The 20,323-nt window shown below is 32.0% G+C and overlaps 4 protein-coding genes across 8 annotated transcripts in view; 1 reads left to right on the top strand and 3 right to left on the bottom strand.

The window, feature by feature from the left end:
- Positions 1 to 11,496, bottom strand: part of LOC143921433 (uncharacterized) — a 31,670-nt gene extending 20,174 nt beyond the window's left edge. Inside the window, exons 1-2 of the mRNA XM_077444740.1 lie at positions 11,399 to 11,496; positions 5,586 to 5,707 (exon numbers count right to left, since the gene is read on the bottom strand). The gene's annotated coding sequence lies outside the window, so the exon portion shown is untranslated. The remainder of the gene's footprint in view (positions 1 to 5,585; positions 5,708 to 11,398) is intronic.
- LOC143921428 (uncharacterized) overlaps positions 1 to 20,323 on the top strand; it is a 339,615-nt gene that overhangs the window by 203,636 nt on the left and 115,656 nt on the right. The window lies entirely within an intron of this gene.
- On the bottom strand, positions 12,082 to 16,968 carry LOC143920647 (uncharacterized). 4 transcript variants are annotated; one of them, XM_077443571.1, is made up of 6 exons: positions 16,716 to 16,968; positions 16,504 to 16,654; positions 14,025 to 14,142; positions 13,641 to 13,907; positions 13,408 to 13,561; positions 12,082 to 12,308 (listed from the first exon to the last, which is right to left on the bottom strand). In XM_077443571.1, the coding sequence occupies exons 3-6, from the start codon at positions 14,103 to 14,105 to the stop codon at positions 12,235 to 12,237; spliced, it is 576 nt and encodes a 191-aa protein (XP_077299697.1). In that variant the 5' UTR covers positions 14,106 to 14,142; positions 16,504 to 16,654; positions 16,716 to 16,968; the 3' UTR covers positions 12,082 to 12,234. The 4 variants fall into 4 exon arrangements, with proteins under 4 accessions (XP_077299697.1, XP_077299696.1, XP_077299695.1 ...); XM_077443570.1 differs by having other exon boundaries at positions 16,504 to 16,604; XM_077443569.1 differs by having other exon boundaries at positions 16,504 to 16,749.
- Positions 18,832 to 20,105, bottom strand: LOC143920646 (uncharacterized). 2 transcript variants are annotated; one of them, XM_077443568.1, is made up of 5 exons: positions 19,999 to 20,099; positions 19,754 to 19,930; positions 19,520 to 19,684; positions 19,294 to 19,462; positions 18,833 to 19,225 (listed from the first exon to the last, which is right to left on the bottom strand). In XM_077443568.1, exons 2-5 carry the CDS (start codon positions 19,838 to 19,840, stop codon positions 19,122 to 19,124), a joined length of 525 nt encoding a protein of 174 aa, XP_077299694.1. In that variant the 5' UTR covers positions 19,841 to 19,930; positions 19,999 to 20,099; the 3' UTR covers positions 18,833 to 19,121. The 2 variants fall into 2 exon arrangements, with proteins under 2 accessions (XP_077299693.1, XP_077299694.1); XM_077443567.1 differs by having other exon boundaries at positions 18,832 to 19,225; positions 19,754 to 20,105.

Raw genomic sequence — 20,323 nt, 5'->3', positions numbered from 1 at the left:
ATATATGCCAATCTGAGACATGGTGTTTCTCTCATTGCATGTTCTTCGTGTTTAGGTCAAATTGAGAAGATGCCGGATATTTGACAAATTCACTTTTACATGTACATTTTATTAGCTTCGTGTATGTATTCACGAATAAAAATGCAAAATACCTAATGAATAAAAAGTCTGATTGAAATTTCATGATTTGCATCAGTGTATTATGTGTGTGTATATGCGGTACCCTGAATTTGAAAATGAGGCCAATGGGAAATAAAAATGAAGTAGGAGTCGGTATCGCAGTCGTGTTCTTTTTTTAATGACTCCACAGCCCTGGTTCGTTCAACACTAACGGTGGATATTCACTAAGATATGTTTCGATAAATAATTCTCTCGGACGGATCCTATAAAGGACAAAATTTCTCAACTCGGTTCCTGAGAATCTTATATCGAAAAATCAATCTTTGAATAACTGCAATTTTAGGATCACAATGACAAAAATACTAAGCATCTTCGTATATTCACTAACATAAAATGGTGAAGTTCATAAAAATATTATGATATTTTGGTACATTATTTAATAATATTTCGATTCTTTAAAAAGGTAACTGAAACTATAGACACCCAAATAATGACAAGCTGTCTTTTGACAAATAAGCTAGTCTGCCCACTAACCTCTACACATATCCTTGCCCACCTTTATACATTTACTGATCAATTTGCACACATACTAATTTAATACAAATGTTACAGTTGAAGTGTATCTTCCAGTTGTAATATATTTTGACCAGTTGGAATATCCATCTAACCTAGTACCAACTACCGTTTTAGTTGAAGTGCATTTTCAGTTGTAATATATTTTGACTAGTTGGAATATATACAGTCTAACCCACGTAAGTTGATTCATATGGCGAATTATTTATTTATTTAAGTTTGGACCGTTGTAGCATTACAGGAATTCCTAATGCGCCACAATGGTCAAAAATATAACAGAAAAGACAAGAAACAAAATAATAAATTAGACATAACAAAAACAAAACATATATATACACAAACAACTAAAAATAATAATTATTATTATTATATATCGTTTATCGTCTTGAATTCATCCTATGTTTACAAGGTTTTTGTATTTCGTAATATTCTTTCTCGATTATGATTTTCAAGTTATGAATTCCATAAGTCCTCACCAGATAGAGTTTCAAAATTTGTCATCCGGACTGACCGAAACCAATCACGACAAGCAAATAATACACCACCACCACGTCGATCTACTCTATCGCGACGATGCAGCCTCCAGGAAGAATCAAAAAGTTCAGCATCAAAAAATGATGAAGTCAACCATGTTTCCGTTAGTGCTACCATATCATCACAAATAGTAGAAACGGCTGAATTAAACGCAGCCAGCTTTGTCCTGAGACCTCGTACATTTTGGTAATAAATTACCAATTTTCGGTCTCCCAGTTTGGCGCGTGACTTTCTTTGAGACAAGAAATGGCAGTTTTGATTGAGCCAACGGAGTTTGAGCCAATGGAGACGAAATTATATTCCAACTAATCAAAATATATTACGACTGAAAATAAAGTTCAACTATAAGTCGGTACCAGGTTAGGGTGGAGAGGTTAGGTTTTCGTGAAAACGTCATTCGACTAGTAAAATGAATTAGTCACAGTTTTGAACACATTCTTAAAGCTATCGTAATACGATAGTCATTACCATAATTGACTTCTAAAGCATTCGTAAAAGCATTAAAACTGTCAAAACTCAACTGTTATATTCCAACTGGCGCACATTGTTTAAAGTATATTTGCGCTTGTAGAGCTATAATTTATGAACTAGTTGAATTGTATTCGAATTTGAATGACCTAAAACGCCAGTTGAAATATATTACAACTGAAAATACACTTTGACTGTAACATATGTACATATGCATATGTCACAGGGAAAATATATTTTCACTGACATTTCAGTGAAATCATAACCAGTTACATTTTCAGGGTTGATTTTATTAATTTTAGATTAGGTTGTAAGGGTTGGTATTATTTAAGGGTTAGGTTAGGTTAGATTAAGCTAGGATTGGCCCTATTCATTTAAGATTGGTTTGTTAATGTTAAATTTATAGAGTTAAGCGTTGTAAATTCATTGTTTGATACATTTTCACTGCTTGAATTGGTGAAAATATATTTTTACTAGTGAAAATATATTTTCACTTGAAATATGCTTTCACTGTAACACATACATACATAGATAAATAAACTTTAATACATAAAAAAATCTGGTATTATGATTATTAGTATTATTTGCTAACCTGACAACATTCAAAACGATAAAGAACGAAATATGTACATACATCAGCGATACGAAACAATACTGATATTCAATATGTATATGTATTCGAATTTATTTACAAAAAAAAGTACGTATTATTTGGCAAATGGATAGTAAGCACAATTATTAAAATACGATTTGTTACGAATACGTTGACTTATCTTAACTTTAGAGAGCGGATATATAGTCATAATTAAATAATTGCTATACTTAAATACGCGAAAAACGCAAAGGAAGTGGTTTGAATAATTGATGTCATACTTGTATGTAACGCGATAACAAAAAAAACATTAACTAAAATACTATCAAAAAATTGCTATAAATCCGCTTGTTTAAAACTCGATAGTAAATGACGAATTATTGCAATTGATAGTGATAAATAAATTGGACAATTTATCATCAATAGACTCGTGGTGTCTAACTACATAGTATGTATATAGTGGGTATTACTAGCACTCAACATTATATTAAATAATGGATCAGACGTTTTAGCTCTATTACGGTCAAGATTGAAAAATTGCAGTTTTGCATCATTATGATCTTAAAATTGCATTCTTTACCGAATCAAAGTTGATCTGTTGTGAAATGGACCAATGATGTTAAAATATTTTGTACAAATACAAAACTTTGATATGAAATTGACCCGAAAAAAATGTCACTATCGGAAGCGTGACCTTAAAATAACGGTAAAACCAGTGGCGTAGCTAGAAATTTTGGGCCCTGATGCAAATATTACGCAAGGGCCCCTTGATATATTTTTTTTAATAAGAAATGAAATAAGTTTATGTACATATTTTACATAATAACTATTCATATAATTGAGAAAATAATAAAATATTTTAGAAATAATGTCACCAATTTTAATTTTTACTTTTTTGCTTTCATAATTACTAATTAAATTTTTAAATACTAATTTTGCCGCTTATTTATGTTCAATGGCCAACAATGCAAGATTATTTTGTCTTGATTGTCCGATTGTTTTCTTTCGTTATTTTTAATAATTTTAAATTTACTGAAAGATCTTTCAATACTCGCCACTGTTATTGGTAAAGTCAAAAATAGCATAAACACGATAATTCGTAAGCTTCCGAAAATTCACTTTCCAAACAACTGTATTTTTTTTATATACCTAGTTAATAATATTATAAAATACTTTTAGTCTGAATAGTTAGTTATTCACCGTTGAATCTGTAATCGGATGCTAACTCATCAGAATGACGTTTAATGATATTTTGACGTTTGTTTTCAAAATTATCAATTGAGCCCCACTTCCTGCTTCTGATTTTATTTCTTCGTATTGATAATACGTAATTTACTAAAATTCTCATATATACGATTTGCACCAAAGTGGCTTCGTCTAAAGTAAGATATCGTTTCTCCAATATTTTCGTACTCGAGCGGCTACACGCCTCATTTGTAATTGACCATATAACTAAATGTGTCATACGCAGCTTAGCTTATATATGGCATCAAATATTTACTTGGCTTTTGTTGGAATACCTGAGAAAGTATTTTGTCATTTTCTGTTCTGTTCTCTTACAATATTCAATATATTTAGATTGAAAATAATATTTTTTTCATATTGAGTATTAAAAAATTTGGGCCCTTAGGGAGCATGGGCCCTGATGCTTTGCATCACTCCGCGCAATAGTAGCTACGCCACTGGGTAAAACTAATTTCCCACCCTTAAAAAGTGTAACAAAAGGGGTAAACTTCATGTGAAAGACGAATATGTACTCATTTTTTTATATTAGTTTCATTAAATTAGTTATTACAAGATTTGTATTGTATGGTAACATCTTAGTCATCGAGATTTCTGGATTTCCAGAATCATGTCGATAAGGGCCGGGCCGCACCGTGCGACTTGCGAGCGACTTGGTTGAGGGCGACCAGACCAATGCATGCAGGTAGATGGGACATGCCACACCCGTCAACTTGTTTGTTGCACACATTTCCATACATTTTTTCGTGTCGCGCAACTATTCGGCCGACAAAGTTGCACGGTGCGGCCCGGCCCTAACACAATAATGCGATTTACATTAAAATTTATTTGGAAATTGAGAGTTATATATGTATGTCTGATTAAACCGAATCTTAAAGGTTAAAAGGTGCACGATAGCTAAATTGATTATTTTCATAAGACATCGGAAAAAGACTGTAGAAAAGGTGTCTATCACAAAAAAATGGTGTCTAAGGTTTTTAAATAAATAAATTATAGTAACCAGGTGCACGCATCCGTGCACTTAAAAAATTGAGCACCGTTTAAAAACGAACAATAACAGTATGACGAAATTAACGTTTTATACAGGTTTTTCATTTAAAATTAAACCTTTTCCCTATTCAATGTCAATTTGAAATGAAAAACCCAATATCATATGTATGTATATAAATTGCCCAATTTGACTTTGCAGGTAAAATCGGGCAACAACTAAAACCACCTTTTTTCAACCAATAAAGGACGAACGACTAAGTATTATCGTACATATATTTTGAAAATAAATGCTAATATTTGAAAATGGAAGCTATTTTAATAAAAAATAAAGCACACTCGAAACAAATATACGGCACGAAGAACAAATTATTCAATATTAAATTAATTATTCCAACATTCAATTAAATACGTTGCACATTAGAAAAATATTATTATCAGTTTATCACTGGAATTAATTTATTTACACTTCAAGAAATCACACAAAAGCATTTGTGTTTTTTAACCATGTTTGTATTTCTTCTACTAAAATTATATTATTATTATATGTATCTACTAATACCGTGCTTGTTTTTATATGTTTTTAGATATATTTTTATATATCGATATTTTTAATCCGTTATCGCAAGCTGACAAATTTCGCAGAGGGCAAACAACCACTATCTTCTATTAAAAGGTATAAATTTCGCAACGATTTCCATTAGATAGAAGACCACTCAACAATTTTTTAAATTTGAAGCCAATCCTTGATTTATAATGTTACAAATTGCATCACGATGACGAATTGCATCAATTATTCACATATAAACATTAAACAGGGCTGGTATAAAACCGGCTTGTGTAAACAAACTAGAAGACACGCACACACACACACACACACACACACGCGCGTATTTTTTTGTGTATAGGCCCAAACCAAAATAACGATGAGAACAAAGACCAACTGTTGCATGGAACCTGCCTGTTGAGCCCCTAGCGATCGATTTGTTTATACTTTTGGGTTCAGGAATTTGAGAGTCGGTTAGACAATGTTGACATTTGTCGAAAATTAACTCAAAATTTTGTTTACCTTCAGACTTGGATGAGGAAGAGTGTGCAACCGGACCGGCCGAAACCTCACTATTGAATGTAACCAAACTAGCTAAAACGCATGTTTAGCTACGCTGTCATTCAAAACCGTCGGCTTGCGAGCTGTAAATCGTTAATAATAATTTTTATTTTATTTTACATAGATATATACCAAGAAGGCATACCAGGTAGACCCCAATGCGCCTACCTAGACAGTTAATTACAAACATTGCAACAATTAATTAATCCATATATGTAGGCATATTTTTTTTAAATATTGTACATAAATCAAATTCAGATATTTGCCACATAGCGGACAGGATTTTTTTGATTTTTAAATGCTTTATATTATTACAAAATTATGTTCGCAATACATCTTATATCTATTTTGATAGCTGCTGATCTACTGATCATTTTCTATTTTACAATTTTAATTTAGTTTTGTTAGTAATCATAGTATTATTATATTATAATGTTAATATGTACAGCGTAATCGGAAAAAGAGCTCAAAAACCTATTTACAATTCTTATAAATGCTCATAATTAGAGCCCGGAATCTGAAGGGGCTGTTTATTGTTCAAAGATTGTAAATACATTGTTAAAGGTTTGCCGAACCTTTTTTACAAAGGATTTACAACAATGGAACAATAGGCGCTACGTTTCCGGCCCCTCCAGATTCCGACCTCTACTCATAATTAGTCACCGGACCCAGAAGGTGCCGCGTATTGTTAAAAGGTTGTAAATGCATTGTTAAAGGTTTGCCGAACCCTTTTTACAAAGAATTTACAACAATGGAACAATGGATAGCACTGTGACTATCCGACCTCTACTCATAATACATCTAATACATAATATTAATTAAAGACTGTCTAAAGCAGTGGTTCTCAGGTGAAATTTTACCGTGGCCGCACAGGTGATAATAGTGGTCCCATGGAAATGTCTGGTGGCCGCACCAAATTTAATCAAATACATTAAAGTTACAATAAAATGGATCAATTTATTCATAAAATAAAAGAAATTTTAACATTTTGGTATATATTTATTTAATAATAATGCAAATGGAAATTGCTCAATACTCCTTTCTTCCAATGCAAGCCGCATTGCTGCTTCTAAGTTTGCGTCTGTCAGCTGGTTTCTAAATTTGTTTTTAATAAAGTGCATTACACTGAATGATCTTTCGCAATATACGGTAGTGGGAAAAATAGACAATATTAATAAAGCAATTGTCAAATCTTTATATTGGTTTGTTTCATTGTCAACGTATATTTCCAACCAAAATTTTTGAACCGAAATATTATTAACCGCTTAGACGCCCAGCCGACGCGCTGGGCGTACAATTGATACGGATGTTTGCGCCTTAAGGCGCTTTGGGCAGCTAAGCGGTTAAAATGGTTATTAAGTACTTGATCATGACTAATTTCTAATAATGCATATTTTACGTTAGCTCAGTTAATTAATCTCAATACTGAAAATAATTTTAATATATTTTGTAATACTATGAAATTTTCATTTGTCATCATAATAAAAGGGGAAGATACAAAAGAAAGTTTTAAAAATTCAATTCTTCGAACCATTTATCAAGTTCCAGATTCAGAGATTTAAGACACTCTATTATTATAAGTTTTAATTTTAATTTTGAAGTTGTGTCTGTCATCTTATCTATCAAATCACTAACAGAAGATAAAATTGAAAAATTGTCATTTTCAACCTCTGTCACAAGGCTTTTCGCTTTATTTTTTAGTTTGTCAATGATGAGCATGGTCTCTATTATTGTTAAGTTACTTTTTTTGTAATTTTTAAAATATATTTAATTTTTTTTTAAATATTAGTATTATTTACTATTAAGTCGCTGGCGGCCGCAGTAATTCCTGGTCTTAAGTCGATGACCTAAAGCAGATTGTGTTTAGGTAATCTGTGTCTATACCTGAAGGATGATTTTTAAATGCTTTTTATTATTACTAAATTATGTTCACAATACATCTTATATATATTTTGATAGCTGCTGATCTACTGATCATTTTCTATTTTATAATTTTAATTTAATTTTGTTAGTTATCATAGTATTATTATATTATAATGTTAATGTACAGCATAATAGAAAAAAGTGCTCAAAAATCTATTTACAATTCTTATAAATGCTAATAATACATCTAATACATAATATTAAATAAAGACTCTCATCTAAAGTCAACGATCTAAAGCAGATTGTGTTTAGGTAATCTTTGTGTAGCGGGTAGGATTATTTTTGCCAATTTGATGAAGGAGCCGTTTCAACAATGAAATCATATCAATTGGCAAACTGTGATAAGAAACGTTGGACTTGCAGTCACAAATATCCAAGTCTGACCATCAGTATTAAAGATTCGCACGGGATTGAACCCGGTAACCTCTCGGTGCTGAACATAAACGCTACCACTGAGTCATACTACAAAAAGAGTAATTAAATTTGTAATAATTAATTCCGTTGATCAGAATTGCGATATTTTACCGAGTGCACAATTATGTGCACACAGGCTACTTGGTTAGTAATAAAAGTTTTGCTTGTGGTGTTATTTAACCGGTTAAAAATATAATACATAATTTTTAAAAGGGTACCATTTATCAGTCCGACAAAAAAAAATAATGCCCCTCTCTAAAATAACTCATACGACAGATTCGGTTTTCGCCCGGCAAACCAAACCCCAAATGGGTTGCACAGTAACAAAAATAAAATTTGACAAAAATAAAAACTGACCCTAACAACCTAATCTTAAATGAATAGGGTCAATCCTTAACAATCAACTTAACCTAACCTAACCTGACCCTTAAATAAAAAAGTGTTGGCTGCTTAGATATTATGATTACCTAGTGAAAATGTAACTGGTTACGATTTCGCTGAAACGTCAAATTTTATTTTTGTTACTGGCTACCCGTTTGACGATTGATTTGCCGGGAGAACGCAGATTCTGTCGTGCGAACTATTTTAAAGATGTTGATTTGACATTAAATGTCGTTTTGACATTAAATATTAAGCCGTACCAAAAATATTATCCCTTTTTAAAAGCTCTTATTTAGTTATAATCAGAGTTGGATCGTAAGGATATTTAAATCCCATGATTACATACAAAAATAAACAAGGTCGTCGAGAGTAAGTCTGTGTCGAAGGAGAATGGAAATGTTGGGCCTTTTTGTGGAGATATGGGGGAATTTCAAAAATATAGTATTCCCCTTTTCCGATGTGTTAAATTATTAAGATTTTTTTTGAATTCGTATTCTGTGTGTATCTGTGTGCGATAGCGCTCGCCGTACTATAATAGTTAAAGGGCGGATAGGAAGCGTGCTTTTTCCAGGAATCAGGGCGTTTTGGGTCTATTTACAAAGCTAGAGTGCAAAAAAAAGGTTCTTCATAAAATTGAACAAAGCACAGAATGAACGCCACGCTTTAATAATAGTCGTTTCGATTCGACATATGTAAAAACACTGCCAACAAAACGCACGAATATAATACGAACATAATAACAGATCAACAAAAAACTTCTATATATGTATAATGTTTGCTACTAATGATTCCTCTAATGGTCCGTACGCACCAAACCAACGACGATTTTGGGCCAACTTTTAAAACCAGTAGCGTACAAAATATCGAAATAAAAATTAAATAAAAAAATTGAAATTAAATATCAAAATTAAGCTAACGAGCGAGATTGAGCTAAAATTAGATCATCGTTGATGTTTTGAATTGCAAAAATGTTTTGAATTACGACGATACGCATTACAACCAGAGAAATATTATAATTACGAGCGAAAAAAACCTTGTTATTGTTTCTTATAAGTCGTCACGATAACTACTGTGTTTCCCCCTTCGGAAATATTTAACCAACGACGATTTTGGGCCAACTTTTAAAACCAGTAGCGTACAAAATATCGAAATAAAAAAATTGAAATTAAATATCAAAATTAAGCTAACGAGCGAGATTGAGCTAAAATTAGATCATCGTTGATGTTTTGAATTACGACGATACGCATTACAACCAAAGAAATATTATAATTACGAGCGAAAAAAACCTTGTTATTGTTTCTTATAAGTCGTCACGATAACTACTGTGTTTCGCCGTCGATGAAATATTTAACAAAAAAAATGTCGGTGATTTGTCAAAGGGTTTTTTTTTCTTTCGTCGAAATAAAATTAATAATCACACATTATCCGATAAATTCTACCTCTGAGATGGATTTAATTATTTGATTTATTTCGACGAGAGAAACAATTGAAGACATTATCCGATAAAATTTACCTCTGAAATGATTTAATTAATAGATTTATTTCGACGAGAGAAACAATTGAAGACTAAAAAAATTTCGTTTGATAAACCGACAACGTGTCGGGTTGGGACCATCACTCGGTCACCCATACTAACACATGATATATTCTCAGTAACTGCGCATTACGGGGAAGTAAAAATAATAATTCTTTGATTTTTTTTTCGATCTTAGTGCGTATCTACGTAAGTCAAAACATCTTCGACAAACAAAAGTCGAGGATTACCTGTATGTGATTGTTGATGATCTAATTTTAGGTCAATCTCGAAAATTTATTTAAATTGGGCATGTTCTGTTTTAACTTTCAATATTTTATTTTAAATTTAATATATTGATTATAATTTTATTATGATATTTGAATTTAATTTTAATATAATAATAATATTTTTAATTTTGATATTTGATTTCAATTTTTAAATTTAATTTTTATTTCGATATTTTGTACGCTACTGGTTTTATCCTGCTGGTTAAAACGTTGGACCAAAATCGTCGTTGGTTTGGTCCGTACGCAGCATAAGGCAATAAGTCTCTGAGCATTTAGCGCAATCTATTTAATTAATTTATTTTTCTATTGGTATTTTATTTTGTTTAAATGTAGGTAGGTAGTTTGTTTTTACCATTTTTTTTTTCATATTATAATAAACAATGAAATATAAATATTAAATTAAATATATTTAAAATGTATTAATGTGCGCACGCAGAATACGGGAGGAAAAGCTTCCTGTTGTATCCTGGTCGCGCAAATTAAGTGAGTATGTACCTTTTACCATGCACCTTTTTTTTTGATCTTTCGACTTAAGGTCTTGCGATTTTCGATCTTTGCTTTCCGATATTTGCGTTTTCGGACGTTTCACATTCGGGCCCGTGACGGAGACCGGTATATATAATATATATGATGATAATAAATTTTTGAATGCTCTTATAAAATTCTACACAAGATTGGTTAAAGCTATATAATCGCAAACATTTTAAAGTTTCAACATTCATTTGCGTTTTATCACTGAAAATACAGAAAAAAGTCCTTCGACAGATGCATTTGTTCCAACAACGGCGGAGACAACATTCGACTAATTTGCTAATATTTTATAAGAGACGCAATTTTCAATCTATTATGTAGATACCAAAGTATACTGGTTTTATCTCACGACTTACCAGTACAGGCACCCAATAATAACTGAATTCAACGAGCTGGTTGACGATCGCTACTCCAAAACATGATGCAAACACGTTTTGATCTATGCCTACATATAGTAGCTAAATTTTGCAAATGGATCATTGGGAATAAGATCCTGTAAACATTTTGAATATATTTAATACAGGTTCAAAACACATATGTATACATTTAAAAATAATAATTCAACACAAACAAACGTTGGGTTGATATTGGGTCATAGAATGACTGATCAAAGCGCATATACACATTCAAGTAGATAGAAAGATTAAGTCAAATCGTTCTAAAAATAATAGCGTATCGTACAGATTTTGACTTATAATTTATGTGCTATAATTATAAATTACCTTGCGCAGTAACAATTCCAGCGATGCAGTCGCGCAAGCGATTTACTTGCACATGTGATGTGTGCGAGTAGCTCGCTCGTCCAAGTTTTGGCGGCCGTGTGTGAAACATTTTTACACACCACGCCCAAATGCGTGCCAAAAGTAATTCAAATTTCACGGCTGCTTGATTGCCCGTGAAGATTCAATCTTCATTTTCCAATTTCAACTTTACATAACAAAACCGTCAACAAAGTATTAATTCCCGGAGAACACGTGTTTGAATGAGACCCAAACCATCAGTTGCTTGACATTTTTTTGTAGCACATGATATTTAGAGCAAGTTTTCGTTTTGAAATATATTATAATAAATAATAAAAGCAAAATTTTAATGTGGGTGTCACATTCGAAACATTATATTGTAATAGAGACATCTATTTATATAAAACTATGCTATTGTATATTAAATTTAATGTCAAGCAAAAGATGTCTCATACTCGTATATATCGTATATGTATAGTAATATAATATATGTATGCACATGCATACATATGTATGTATGTATATGTTATAAATAAATAAAAAAATTATAATAAATACATACCAATTTTTTTTATTTTGAAATTTTAATATTTATCATAATTAATTTAGGCATTATGTACTTACAGTTAGAATATGAAAATGTTAATTTTAAAATAAATACAATGTATATTTAAAAAAAAAAAATTTAATATCAATGGAAAATTCGTGTGATTCTTAATTGTACAATTCAATTATAATTTCAGTTTATTCTTATCATACTAAATATACAATTGATATGTAAAGCACACAACTATTTTCAAAAGTATTTTCAAGAAACCTTAAACTCGTTGATTATCCGACTGGATTTTCTTTTTGAAGTTGTACACAACAATGATTAAGTAAGCCACTATAGCTGGAAATATAAAAAAAGTATGTTTTCATGAGTAAAAATAAATAAATATAATATGTAAATATATGTACATATACATAGAGCAAAGACATTTTCGAAAAGTTGATTCGAAAAATGTGATATCATATATAACTTATAGGTAAATAGTGGTTTTACCCGGCTTCGCTCAGTATTTGTAATATAAACCGCTTAAACATGGCGAATTTAATAGTAAACATTAATTTGTTTTTTTTTTATTAAATTTATTTCAATTGAAAAAAAAATAATATTCAACAACAGCTAAGCAGAAACGAATGTTTTTTTTTATATGTACATAAGGGAATCGGAACTGAAATTGAAACCGGGAATCGGAACTGATTTGGAATTCGAACTGAAACAGGAATCCGAATCCGGAACTCAAAAAGGAATCAGGAACCAGAACTGAAAAATGAATCGGGATCTAGAACTGAAACAGAAATCCGGATCCGGAATTGAAAAAGGAACCGGGAACCGGAATTGAAAACGGAATCGGAATCCGGAACTGAAACAGGAATCCGGATCCGGAACTGAAAAAGGAATTGGGATCCGGAACTGAAGCAGAAATCAGGATCCGAAACTTAAAAAGGAAAAAGGATTTGGGATCTAGAACTGAAACAGGAATCCAGATCCGAAACTGCAAAAGGAATTGAAATCGATATCGATATGCGTCGTCATAGAAAATTTGATTTTTTCAATAACGTTACGGATTCTACGAACCAAAACTTACATATATACAAAGTCTCTTTCGAAATTATATATTAGACTAGACACTTTGCCAAGAAAGATACATACATGTCTGCATAGTTTATTTTTACATAATATATTCGATTGTCTCTTTCTTTTTTCAATCAACAGCTATGCAAGTCAACAATTTTCGATGTAGATCCACAAAATTTGGTATTAACTATATACATTTTTTTTTATTTCTGCATCTTACTTTCTAACTTAGGACTTTTTTAACAGCCAATTTCACAAACCACTAGATGATCTTGAGATAGTAAAACAAATGTTGTGGTTCTAAATCGAAAACTGTAGATTTACCCAATGGACCAATATTTAATTTTATTCATAAGATAACAATTACCTCCCCAAATAAGAACTGAGATGATTGTCCCCACTCCTTCAGGCGTTGTTTTATTAATTATTGACATGGTACCGGTGATGATTCCATCAAGAACGCCCATAACGAGGACGATTATCTCGAACACAATCCAATAATTGAATAGTTTCGGTATTCTCTGAAAGTTTAAATGTGTTTTACATCTCGATCCATTTATATTTGCGTTTCAGTGTTTATTTCCAGCTTATAATATTTACCTTATTGACCCCGATCAGCAGCATGATTGACACTATCAGCGTGATAGCCGCGGCAATGACCCCGAATAATGCTGTAAATGCAGATATGACAATATCTGAGGTTATGGGAATAGGAAGATCTGTGGTTGTGGGAATGGGAAGATCTGTGGTTGAAGACACCAAAGAATCAAAAAGCATTGGAATACTCGTATTTGTTATTTGTGGAGGTTCTATGACTTCAGCCATGAGATCAAGAGTACCACTGATGATCGTCAATACAGAAAATATCTGAAAATAATAATTAGCATTTAGAAGTAAATTAAAAATATGTACTCTACATCACTTTCAATGCTTCGAAGTCCTCATAAAACTGATACAAATAAACATGTAAGAATATGTACTCACTATGTATAACCATCCTATGGTTATTGTTCCAGTTTCTAAAGTGCATCCACAGCAACAAGTGCTTACTCTCGGTACACGCATTTTTGATTAATGCTATTTGGTTTTGTTTTTTAGGTATCTGCAACAATGATTAAAATAGTACGTACGTTGATGTATCTGTACATATATGTACATATGTGCATATGTAGCGTAAAATAATAATAAAAATGGTGCGGGAATTACATAAAGGTACTTAGTTAATTCCGGATATGATGTATTTAGTGTATTTAAATGCAACTAGCAGCAAATAATTTGATCATCAAACATGAGAATCAGTAGCGTAGCTAGAAAAATGTGGCCCGCATGCGAAAGTTACGAAAGCCCCCCCATTTTTTTTTCAATTAAATAAATAAACTTGCAAATTTTAAATATCCTTCCTAGCCTATATGTTAATTTGAAAAATCTGCAATCACAGCTTTTATTGTCAACCCAATTTCGGAACAAAAGGTTTCCAAAAATATTATATTATTTTTTTTAAAATATGTTATATATTTGCCGAGGACCAAAATATAATGAAATATACATACATATATTATATAATATTTAAGATTTTAAAAAAAGTACCAATGTTAATAGAATTTATATAAAATAAAAGAAAAATATGGATGTCCTAGTCAAAATAGAACAATTGGACATATATTTCTTGTGGAATAAGCGCCGCAGGGGAATTTTTTAGTATATTAGTATAGGCAGGGATTTTTTTTTTTAAAAAAGGTGCCGGAACTCACTTCTTGTCAACTTTTTTATTAGATAAAATTATATTCAAATTATATTATATAGAATATTCGTATGAAGAATAAAAAAAAGCCGAGAAAAATGGTGCCGGAACGCCGTTCCATCGCGTTACATGAGAAAAAAGTCCCGAGTATAGGTAATGTTTATTAGTATATTTTTCGTTTATTATTACCGAAAATTATTGAGAGGTGCTGCTCAGGACAGACTGCATTCAATTTATAAATTCTTTAAAGAAATAAACGTGACATAAAAATTCTTAAGAATTCTTAGCTGGTCAAACTAAATCAACTGTTCCAATTGGTTGCGACCTCCATAACCGAGGAAGTGGTGCAGCAAATGACGAGAGATGTGACAAATGTCAATGGCACCATCCAGTGAATTTAAGAAACGGAGGCCACGAGGAATTGGAGAATTGAAATAAGCCACAGTTCTTGCCAGAAGAGTGTGAAAAAGGGGACGATGGCGGGTCCATATCGAACTCTCCGGAGCACGAAGGCCCAACTTCGCCAGAATAGACGGGCAGGAGATAAAAATATGGAAAACAAGAACTTGATGAAGGCAACACTCCTCCTGTGTTCAAGAGAAGTGTAGCCGACCATACCCATGACGGATCGTGAAGGAAATAAATATGGGTAAATCCCATATTGCTCCTTATAAAGTAGCCGAAGAAAGTGTCTTTGGATATGTGCGAGTTTGATAGATAGAGATTTGGTTGAAGGACTCCAGATCATAGAGGCGTATTCCATGATACTCCTAACCAAAGCATTGTACAGCAGCCTCACAACAGTGGGATTATAGAAGTGTCGGGAATTACTAAAAACAAACCCTAGCATTCTTATACATACTTTTGACTGTTTTCAGTTGTGTTAATTGATTTTCCTTTATTTTTAAATACTATATATGTATGTATTTATATTTGGAGATCTCCCGAGGGCCCACCCGACCCCAAGGGCTCACACGCACCGCATACCCCCGTGTCAAAGTAGTTACGCCACTGATTACAATTTATATTTATCAAGCATACATTACATTTCAAGTCCATCTAAAAACAACATAATAATACGAATATAAACGTGACTGTGTTGCTAACACAAAATCGCTTTAATTATAACCGTGTTTACTTGGCCTTCGGCCTTTCATAAACTTTTTCAGATATACCAATACAGACTAAAATAATATTCAAAATTCGTGTAATTAATGGAATCAACTCGTACGAATATTTCGATAGTTGCTACTTTATGAATATTTTTTTGAGAAATTATGATTAAAAATATGAATTTTTAAATCTGATACAACCAATTTTATTATATAATTGAATTTATGCTATCAATCGAATATGAAATGTACCCGGGTAAAGCTGGGCACCATCGCTAGTTGTAGATGAAGTAAACTTATTCGTAATACAGCTGGTGTAAAAATAAACACAAGCAATCTATTTCAATTATGCAATATTGGTAAGTTGAGCAAAACGGGGACTAGTTATAATTTGATTATAATTTTTAAACGAATGTACACACAATTTCTTTTGAATAGATCATCCATATAGTCATGGCATATGTAGTTTCGATCTAAAATAATTTTGAACGCGACCTATCTGCTAAGGGTGACCCTAAATTTTTGTATTATTTTGTGTTGTGTTGGCACTTGTGAGTTATTTGTACGACGCAGAATAATTTAAAGAGAATTAATTCAAATTTGTGTTTACCTGATGAAAATTAATCTTAATGATGAAGAGGCTGCAACCGAACTGACCAAAACTCCGTTAATGAATGCAGCTAGCTAGCCAAAAGCATGCTTAGCCAACGACTTTTTGTAGCGTCGACATACGTAATAGAAGGTGTTGATATAAAAGTAATCTATAATATTTATAATTATAGTAAGTCAAGTCAAACCAATTAAGCTGAGTGAGCTACTTACTCAGACGTGTGAGCGTTGCGAGTGACTCGCCCGTGCAAGTTTTAGGAGCTGCTTTACCGCGCACACACTCAATGAGATTTTAGAGATTTGGGGCGAAATCACACAGAGAAGAACGGTACGTCGTGTGCTTGGCTCCCCGCTGCGGGGGTTCTCCTACATTTCTTCAAATATGGGATACACAGTTATCGGGCACTGTCAAGCAAGGATAAACACAAGGATACAATTTCCAGAGGGTGATTTTGGGACGGTGTGTGCCAGCCGTGCCATGAATATGTGCAAGGCATGCCACATTTTTTTCGCATGTTAAAAAATATCTATAAAAAACCATTTGCCGCGTCCCTTCCTGTGTGATTTCGCCCTTAGTCCTCATCTTCAACTTTTAATTTGCATATTAAAGTTATAGTAATAGTATTAGAGATTCAAAATAAAACATTGGAAACTATTTTTTTAATGTACTTCTACATATTTTTTCTCGTGAAATTTTGTGGCCCCCATTTTAAGCCATTGGGTCGAAATATCGTAATTATTACATTTGAAAAATTTTGGAAATATTCGTATCTAATATATAATTTCGAAAGAGACTTTATATATATGTATATAACATTGATTGGTTGGTTGGAAACAACATATTCGATTTTTTTTTTCGATTCACAGGCACCGATTCCATTTTTTTTCGATTCAAAGGATTCGAAGGCCCTGGGGGCAAAGGCCCCGGGGGCGAAGGCCCCGGGGGCGAAGGCCCCGGAGGGTGCCGGGGGGGGCCACCGGATTCCAGTATACATATAATTTCAAAAGAGACTTATGTTTTTTTTGTTCGTGACATTCAATTTAATAAAAAAAAACAAATGAATATTCAAATAAATTTAATAAAATGTTTACTATTAGATTAGTCATGTTTAAGTGGTTTATATTACAAATACTGAGCGAAGCCGGGTAAAACCACTAGTAAGCTATAAAGTGCATTCGTTCTATTTTACTTTAACATTTTTAACGCTCGCCGTACTATAATAGACGTTTTGATTCGACACATGTAAAAACACTACCAACAAAACGTACGAACATAATAAAAGATGAACGAAAAACTTCTATATATACTGTTTGCTACCAAATTTTCCCCTAGAGAAATATGTCTCTATTAAAAATTTATTTAATTAATTAATTTTTCTATTGTTTATATGTAGATAGATAGGTGGTTTTTACTATTTTTTTTCAAATTAAACAATTATATATAAATATTAAATTAAATATATTTAAAAGGTAATTGAAAAAAAGACGACCGTGTGCGGATCGAACACAGGACCGACAGTTTTTTTTTTAATTAATAGCTTAATATGCCATAACCCATGATATGATATTTCATCGGGCACAAAACTAGTTTTTTTAATAATTGGGAAGTCCATAACCATATTATACATTCACATAAGAAAGTATAAAAGTTAAACGGGTCACATCTATTTTTATTTTATTTATTTATTATGTTTACATAGAGATACCAGGAAGGCCTAGCAGGTAAACCGCAATTCGCCTTCCTAGTCAATTACAAACACTACAGCATTTTTTATTATATAAATTGCTGAAGAACATTTTATACATGGCGATCGCTCTTACGAAATTTGCCCACACGGAATACTTGTCACACGAAAAGTGAACTCTAAAATACTACGAATAAAAGAAACGTGGTTTTTTGTATCTGGTCATTATATGTACAAAGGCCACTAGTCATTTATAATTGTATATAAATAAATAAAATCTATAAACGAATAAAATGAATAAAAATAAATCTTGGTTCGGTGATTATTCCACAGAAAGGGATCTCACGCAAGTCCTACCTACACGAAATATTGTACTAACTAGAATTCGAGAGCCAGATGTTCCGTGATCGAGATTTTAGTGACTTGCGGCAAGATCGCTTATTATGAAATAATCCGTTTATCAAAAAAAAATACCCCGATAATAGGAAAGTACCGTTGAAATTGTTTTTAGTGTTGTCAACACTGGTACTGTCAAAATTTCAATATAACCTCTCGAATCGTACGAGACAATTGGTATATTCGTTATGATCTTTCTAGCGGATTCCAGCTGAATATTTACAAAATAATTAATAAAAAAAGCATTTTAAATTAAAATTCAACTATTATTATACTAAATCATAAAATTACATTACATCTATTATATAATTTCGAAAGAGACTTTGTATGTAAGTTTTGGTTCAATCTAATAAAAAAACAAATGAATATTCGAATGAATTTAAATAAAATAAAAGTATTCAAATAAATTTAATACAATGTTTACTATTAGATTAGCCATGTTTAAGCGGTTTATATTACAAAAACCACTAGTATATTATATATGCCATACCAGAGAAATGATCTTATATTCTCTAGTCCACACATTTAAATATGCCATTTAAACGGTGCGTTGAAAGAGTTGATCGTCATGTTCATTATAAGCTCCATCTTTCAATTCACGATAGAAACTACATGTTACAATGTAGAAATAGACTTGTACACCTAAAAAAAAAATTCAATATTAACATGATAAACCATTCCCATTTAAGAAAAACTGTTCAATATCTCACCAAGTCCTACGACAGCTAATACCATTTCCACGATGAAAATTGTGAAAACATATCCAGGAGCATCGGGGTAAAAGACATATATTGGAGTGCTAAATGCAATAACGACCACATATTCTAGCATGTATATGATTGCGTATATCATATAGGGCAAAATCATCCACGGTATACCCTATAAATTGAAATCATTATGTAAAGGTACATAGTGGGGCATGTTTAAGAACACTACCTTTTTTGCCGCACAGCATAAGAAACTCAAAACGATTGCATATATCAATGTGAAAAATATAGTCGTTGATGCTACTCCGTGTATCATTTTTGCCATGAAGTCTTCACTATTATTTAACACGACCACGGCTACGATTGCTGCTATTAAAATCCCTGCTGTAATAATCTGGAATGTTGGATAGTGATCATAAGCACATTTGCATATTGATTGTGATGATAAATAGTTTTCACTTACTAATTGAAATATTGAATGTATGAGAACGCCTCTTTTCAGTGATACGCAACAGAAGAATTTGGTTACGCATTGTCGACAGTTACACATTGTAATTTATGATGATGTATGATCGACGTCTTTAACAATATGATTTGTATTTTCCATAGATTGAGATGACACATGAAGTCTCAATCATATCTAAGTATGTTGTATTGAATTTTGTGTGAATGTATCTAATCTCTTATCTATCATATCTACATACATACATATGTACACGAAAAGGGTTGCTCATTCTTTAAAAATAATGTGTTGACGTTATTGCGAATTTTTCTCCATAAGTAATTATTGAGATCATTTGAGCAATACTGCCAATGTCATAATAAGCGTTGTATAGAGTGACCTTCATTCTATAGATTTGTACAAGCTTTTTATTTTATTATTTTTGCAGGGGAAACGTCAATGTTACTACAATTACTGGTCAATGATTTAAAAAATAAGAATTCAATCGCTGTTGTCTATATTTAATACTAAAGCCCGCATTAAAGGTTTAAGAATATGACCCTTAAAGCTGTAAGGCAGGGAAGGTATATT

Source organism: Arctopsyche grandis, chromosome 13, assembly GCF_051622035.1.
Source record: "Arctopsyche grandis isolate Sample6627 chromosome 13, ASM5162203v2, whole genome shotgun sequence".
Classification (NCBI taxonomy): Eukaryota; Metazoa; Arthropoda; class Insecta; order Trichoptera; family Hydropsychidae; genus Arctopsyche; species Arctopsyche grandis.
The sequence above is the reverse complement of the archived record's forward strand: the minus strand, read 5'-3'. Positions and strand labels throughout refer to the sequence as shown.